The 6,000-nt window shown below is 65.5% G+C and overlaps 1 protein-coding gene across 2 annotated transcripts in view; it reads left to right on the forward strand.

The window, feature by feature from the left end:
- Window positions 1–467: 467 nt before the first annotated feature.
- PLCD1 (phospholipase C delta 1) overlaps window positions 468–6,000 on the forward strand; it is a 19,607-nt gene continuing 14,074 nt past the window's right edge. Inside the window, exon 1 of one of the 2 annotated variants that reach the window (XM_039237268.1) lies at window positions 468–569. In XM_039237268.1, coding sequence (XP_039093199.1) covers window positions 536–569 — 34 coding nt within the window. In that variant the 5' untranslated portion in view covers window positions 468–535. Of the gene's footprint in view, window positions 570–4,672; window positions 4,770–6,000 lie in introns of those variants that run through there. The other variant, XM_039237267.1, reaches the window with a different exon arrangement.

Below are 6,000 nucleotides of genomic sequence, written 5' to 3' on the forward strand. Positions count from 1 at the left end.
GGACCCCCTAACCCGTGCACCCATTCTGCAGAGGGGGAAGCGGAGCTCGGGTGGGGGGGGACCTCCGCGGGCCGCCTGCACGCCCAGGCTCCCTGTCGCAGCAGCCTGGCTGGGCGTCGGAAGTTACAGGATCCTTTGCCCAGAATGACGCCCGATTCTTTGGAGCATCACCCCAACCCTGGCGAGGCGCGTCCAAGCAGGGCGTGGGGCAGGGCCGCCCGCAGTAATGACAGGGCCCGCGGCCTGTGGGTGGCGGCGGAGGAGCCCGCGGGAGGCATCCGGCTATTTCTGGCCGGGACGCGCCCACTAGGCCGGCCAGCGCGGCCGGGGGAGCCCGGCCCCCACCTCCGCGCGCCCGATCCCCTGGGGGGGCGGGGCGAGTCGCGGGTTGGCGGGCGCAGGGGGCGGGGCGGCGTCCCGGGCCCACCCCCGCCTCCTCCCGCCGCAGGCCCTCCGGGTCCCCGCACCGCAGTCGGCCCGCACCCCAGGCCGCGCGTGTGACCCGCGGCGCCCCCCGCCGCGCCGCCCGTCTGGCATGGACGCGGGCCAGGACTTCCTGACCCTGCACGGTGAGTTCCCGGCGGGCGGGCGGGGGGCCCGCGGCCCTCGGGCCTCTGTGGCTCCGGGGAAATCTCGGCCCCGGACTCTCAGGGTGCGACCGCCCCGAAGGCCGTGGGCGTCGCCAGGCTCGTCCCGCAGATTGGCCGGAGGGTGTGTGTGTGTGTGTGGGGTGACTCTGAAGACCTCCCTGAAGGCCCCCGCGACCCCGTCTCCAAGAGTCTCCCTTTCTCTGGTCTCAGAAGTCGGGGCCCCCGGGCGGGCGCGCGCGGAGTGGCGAGGTAGGGGGGGGGACGGAACCAGCATCCCCGAGTGACCGGGTTTTCCCCGCCCTGTCCCGGCTGCCCGAGAGGCTCCCCGAACCCCAGGCGTGCCCGAGCCGCGTCTGGCCGAGCGGGTGTGGCGCGGGGACGGGGGGGGGGGGGGGGGGGAGACAGGAGGAGGCGTGCAGGGTTGGCCCAGGTCGGGCCGGGCGCCCAGGGCTGCCCCGCGCGGGAGTCTCGTCAGCGATGCCCGAGCTGGAAGGAGCACCGCGGTGCCCGCATCCGCGCACCCTCGTGGCGGGGCCGGGCCGGTCTCACGGCCGGCCGCCCCACCCTTTTTCCTGCCGAGCTCTGACCCTCCGGCCACCGGGGAACCGTGCGCCGCCCCCCCCCCCCTCATCTTGCTGCCCCTCCAGGAGAAAGAGCAGCTGTGGCTCCCACTGCAGGGCTTGGCGGCCTTCCGGCAGGTCGGGCCCCCCAACCTGGTCTGGCCTTCTTTGCTCCAGCCCGGGGACTCACCCACTCTTAAGGGCGCCTTGCCCTCCTGGCTCCTGAGGTCATCTGCCGATTCGGCAAACCCTGCCTCTCCCGCCGTCACAGCTTAACCATATCTCCCTGCTCTCTGGCGTCCTGGGGTTGCCGACTTCAGTGCCCACCACTTACCCCCTAAACCATACAGGGAGACAATAGATGGGAAAGAGAAAGGCAGAGCCCTCCAGCTGACCCCTGGAGACCCCCTGGATTTCAGGGAGATAGATGCTCTTTTCAGCTGGCCCCCAGGCTGCTGTGTTTCCCAGTTGGCCTACACCTGGTCTCCATGGCCCAAAAAGACCTTGCTCAGTGCCCGGAGCTGTTACCCGCACACCAGTAGCCTGGGCTCCTCCAGGCCATCGTGTCCAGGCTCCTTTCCAGTGCTCCCTCTTCTGTCCTCAGACCAGAGGTGTTGTTAGTGCGTCCGCCAGACTGAGGAAGGGAGGCTGGATGGTTCAGAGGACCGCAGTAGGGATCTCTGCTTCCTCTCTCCTCCCTTGGTCAGTGCCGTCACCCCTGCCCTGCAGACTGCCGCGTCTTCCTCGTCTGTGTCACCCTCAGCTCTCCCGCGAGCCCTCTGGTCGCCTCTGGCACAGCTCATGTTGGACTGGGCTCCATCCTCAGGCAAATGTGCCTTTGTGCCACGTCCCTGGTGGGTCCCCTGGAGAGGAAGCTATGTGGAGGGATGTGGCCTGGGTTTGGCCACACTGGCCCGTTCAGTTTGAGACCTGCCTCCCAAATGCCCGTCTGTCCAGCCCTTCCTGGGGGTGGGCATGAGCACCACCATCCCAAGCTCTTCCTCTGAAGGCCCTCCCCCTTCTAGCGCGTCACCCGGAATCACATCCCTTGATTGCCTCTGTCCCCCCCCACCCCATATCAGGAGGAAGAACCTGTCAAGGAGAAGTGGCGGTGGGGAGGGGCTGTGCCCTGTGCTGTTCGGGGCTCTCCGCTCTCCCACTGGAGAGTCCGCACCCCTTTCATAGTTTGGGCCCCCCAGCACTGGACACGCGCTGTAGGACCACACCATCTGGCTTGCGCGGTTGGTAGCCTGCTGCAGAAAGGCCCCCTCCGCTGGCCCTGGGGGGCTACACAGCCTCCCTCGATAGATGTCCGTTAGGTCCTCACCCCAGATGCGTGCAGATGCAGTGCAGTATATAGGCATGCATTCTGGACGCAGCCTACCTGAGTTCAAGCCTTGACTCTTTCGTCTCGGACAGATCCCTTGATTTCTCTGTGCCTCGGGTGCCTCAGCAAAATAGGGGATGAGACCGCTACCTACCTCGCAGGCTTGCGGTGAGGGCCGACTGCGGTCATACACACAAGGCAGTGGACACAGTGCCTGGTGCTTGCAGGGGCGGTGTTTCCACGGGACGTTCGCCCCCAAGCGTTCATGCCCTGTGCCTTCTTTGGGAGATGAGGGGGCACCTCCTAAGCTAGTCCCTTGCGAGGAAAAATGAGATCAGAACAAGACTCCAGAACGAGGGCGCTCCCTCTGGTGCCTCCTCCCCCTCCTCCCCTGCCTCTGCTTGTATCCATTCTGGCCAGGCCTGCACTGGCCTCTCCAGCCGGTCTCCAAATGTGCCCAAAGGGTACTACCTCCCAGGCCCTCCCCTCACTGGGCACACCCACCTCCACTGACTTTTCCTAACAGCAGATCCAGCCTGCCCTACTCTAAACTGGCACTCGTGAAAGTGGGAGGCGGGCTGCTGCGCCCCAGTCCTCATTTTGTGTCTGTTTCTGTTATGACGCTGCGCCAGTCTTTTTGCCTCTCTGGGCCCTGTTTTTAACCCCTGGTACAGCAACATCAGTTAGCAGGGGGGTGCCGTCAGGGTAAGGCACTCAGGGGCGTAGGAACTCTAGGTCGGCAAAAAAAGCCAGTACCTTCAAGAGATAATGGTTCCAGAGCCGTCACAGCGGCTTGGAGTGGCCAGCTCCCTCTTCCCCTCACTTGTTTCAAAACTGTTTCTGGAGCTCCAGGCCCATGCCCCACAGGCACACGCCGAGCCACACTGGACTTAACGTAGGCCGTCAGATGAAGCCTGTGGACCCCTCCTCAGGGTCACGTTTTCACATGCATAAAATAAAATACATGAAGTTTCAAAGGAAGCAAGTTATATTGAAATGTGATTCTATCCATAGGTCCTTGAGGTGGGGGGTGGTCCTTGGTCCTCTGAGTGAGAACCCTTGTGTGGTTTTCTCCAAATCAGGTGTACCTTCCCTCTGTCCGCCCCCCTGCGAATAAAGGACACCTTGTTTGTGTCGGTATTGCAGCTCATCTACACAACCCGCGTGTTCACGCTTTCCTCTGCGGCGTGACCTTAGGCAAGTCACTGCGCTTCGGTTTGTAGCTAGCACTGCCGTGCCGGCCGGCTTTGCGGTGACTCACTGGCACAGCTGGGACTGGGGTTGCAGCGGGCCGAGTGGAGCGCTTCAGAGGCACAGAGGGAAGAAGGGGGTCAGGCCTCCCCCTGCACGCAGCAGGGGCTGTGACTTCCCCGGAAGGCCCCGCTGTTCCCCAGCACACAGGAGGCACATTTTGTGTAAAGTTGCAGAAGTTCTCATCTGTGAACCAAAGCAAGCCTGCGTCGATGGACTCGTTTTGAAGATCAGCCTTTTTTCAAGAATCCCATTCGCATTCGGAACCGTGGAGACGACCCCACTCTGGTGGAGAAACTGAGACCAGGAAACAGGCCTGCCTGAGGTTCCTACGCGAGGCAACGGCCAGCTGAGCTACACGGATTCGTTGAGTAATTGAGGCAAAATACTGGGCGCGCGTGGGGGGCTGCCCCCGGCTCCGCCCCCAACCCGGCTCCTGGCCCTCGGCCCCGCCCCCGGGCGGCTTCCTGGAGCGAGGCCCTGCCTCCACGCTGCTTCCCAGACCCGCCTTCCCTTCGCCCCCCACCCCAACTTCTGGGGCTGTGACTCCGCCCCCTAACAGCTTTCTGGGCGGAGGCCTTCGCCGCAGATCCGCTTCCTGGGTTAGGGATGTGTCCCGCCCCGCCTCCCAGGCTCCTCCTCTCCCCGCCTGGGGCCCGCCCCCGCCACGCCTCCCGGGGGCGAAGGTCCCGCCCCCCGGGACTGGCCACGTCTCCTAGCGTCTGCCTCCTCCCCTTTCAGCCCAGATTTCCCTCACGCCCCGCCTCTAGGGCCGAGGCTCCGCCCTTCCAGGCTGGCCCCGCCTCCGGGGCCCTGGTCCCGCCCCTCCGCGTCCTGACTCCTCCCCCACCCCCTCCCTGGCGTTGGCTCCGCCCACGCGGCCCGGGCCTCCCGGCGGCAGTGCGGTCCCGGCGGGCGCGGCGGCGGAGAGGCTGGAGGGCGGCATGCAGTGCCTGGGAGTCCGCCGCCGGAGCCGCTCCCGGGAGCTCGGCCTGACGCGGCGGAGCCTCGAGGTGGCGGCGCTCAACGGGCAGAGGCTGGGTAAGGGACCGGCGGGGGGGCACCTAGCTCTGCCCGTGTGTTCCTGAGCGCGGGGCGCTGGCTGGACGTGCTCGGTACCCCTGAGTGCGAGCCCGCGGTGGGGCCGTGCGGGGCGGCGCGCGGGGCTGAGCACGGGGCATCGCTCACCGCCCCCGGCCGGCCGGCGCCCCGCGAAGCGCCCCGCCTCGCCGCCCCGGCCCCTCCTGGGTACACATTTCTGAGGCGCTAGAGATTGTGGCCCAGTGAGGAACTGGCATGACTGCACCTCAGGGAGATGGGTTTGAGACTCTGGCCCGGTGGGATGCTGGGCAAGTGTGACAAACGTGACCCTGGGTGGCCCAGTGTGTGACCTCGTGGCGATCCTGCCCCTCACGCGGTTCGTGGGGCCGCGGGGCGGCAGGGATGGTCGTGGGGCTGTGGGCGTCCCGGGTGACTGACTGTTCTGTGTCGCACTGTGTGCTGTGGGGGTGTCTGGCATCGCGCTTTGTAACATCACTCGGTGTGCCCGAGTAGTAGTTACACAACGTAAGGTTTCCCGGCACTCACCCTTGGGCAGGCTTCCGAGTCCTGACTCCACCATGTAACTTCCTCGAACCTCAATTTCCTCATCTGTAAAATGGGAATAATGATAGTGCCTTCTTCATAGGGCTGTTGGGGAGATTAAATACATGCGCTCAGATCAGTATCTTAGTCAGATGCTGACCCTTAATAATGTTACGGTGGCTGCTATTATTATCATCGCTGTTACATGACATCCTGGCACCGTGCTGACTACGGCAGTGTGTGATTGTGTAGCTGTGCGTTGCTGTGGGTCCCGGACCCAGTTTGTCTGCATTATGCATCACCCTAGGTGCAGGGGCAGGATTCCCGGCACCCCGCCCCGCCCCCCCTTCAGCACCTGCAGCAGCCCCCGACCTCACGGAGCCTACCTCGCTGTGCGCGGCTGGCCAGGCCGCGGCGGTGGGGCTGCGGGGTCCACCCAGGGGCCCCGAGCTCAGAGGCCCCTTCTCACCCCTCCCACCCGAGGAGAAGGTACCACAGCTGAGAGAGTGGGGCTGGGCTGGTGGGGGGCAGCCCCGGGGCCTCAGCCAAAAGGGCTGCAAACAGGCTCAGGGGGAGGGGTCCTGCCCAGGTCTCCTAGTGGCCCAGGAGGCAGTGGCTAATCAAGGCCCACGTTGGGGCTGAGGTCCGCGCTCCGGAAGCCACGTGGGCAGCGGGGGGGGGGGGGGGG

The sequence above is a fragment of the Hyaena hyaena genome, unplaced genomic scaffold (assembly GCF_003009895.1).
Source record: "Hyaena hyaena isolate Hyena2069 unplaced genomic scaffold, ASM300989v1 scaffold_121, whole genome shotgun sequence".
Classification (NCBI taxonomy): Eukaryota; Metazoa; Chordata; class Mammalia; order Carnivora; family Hyaenidae; genus Hyaena; species Hyaena hyaena.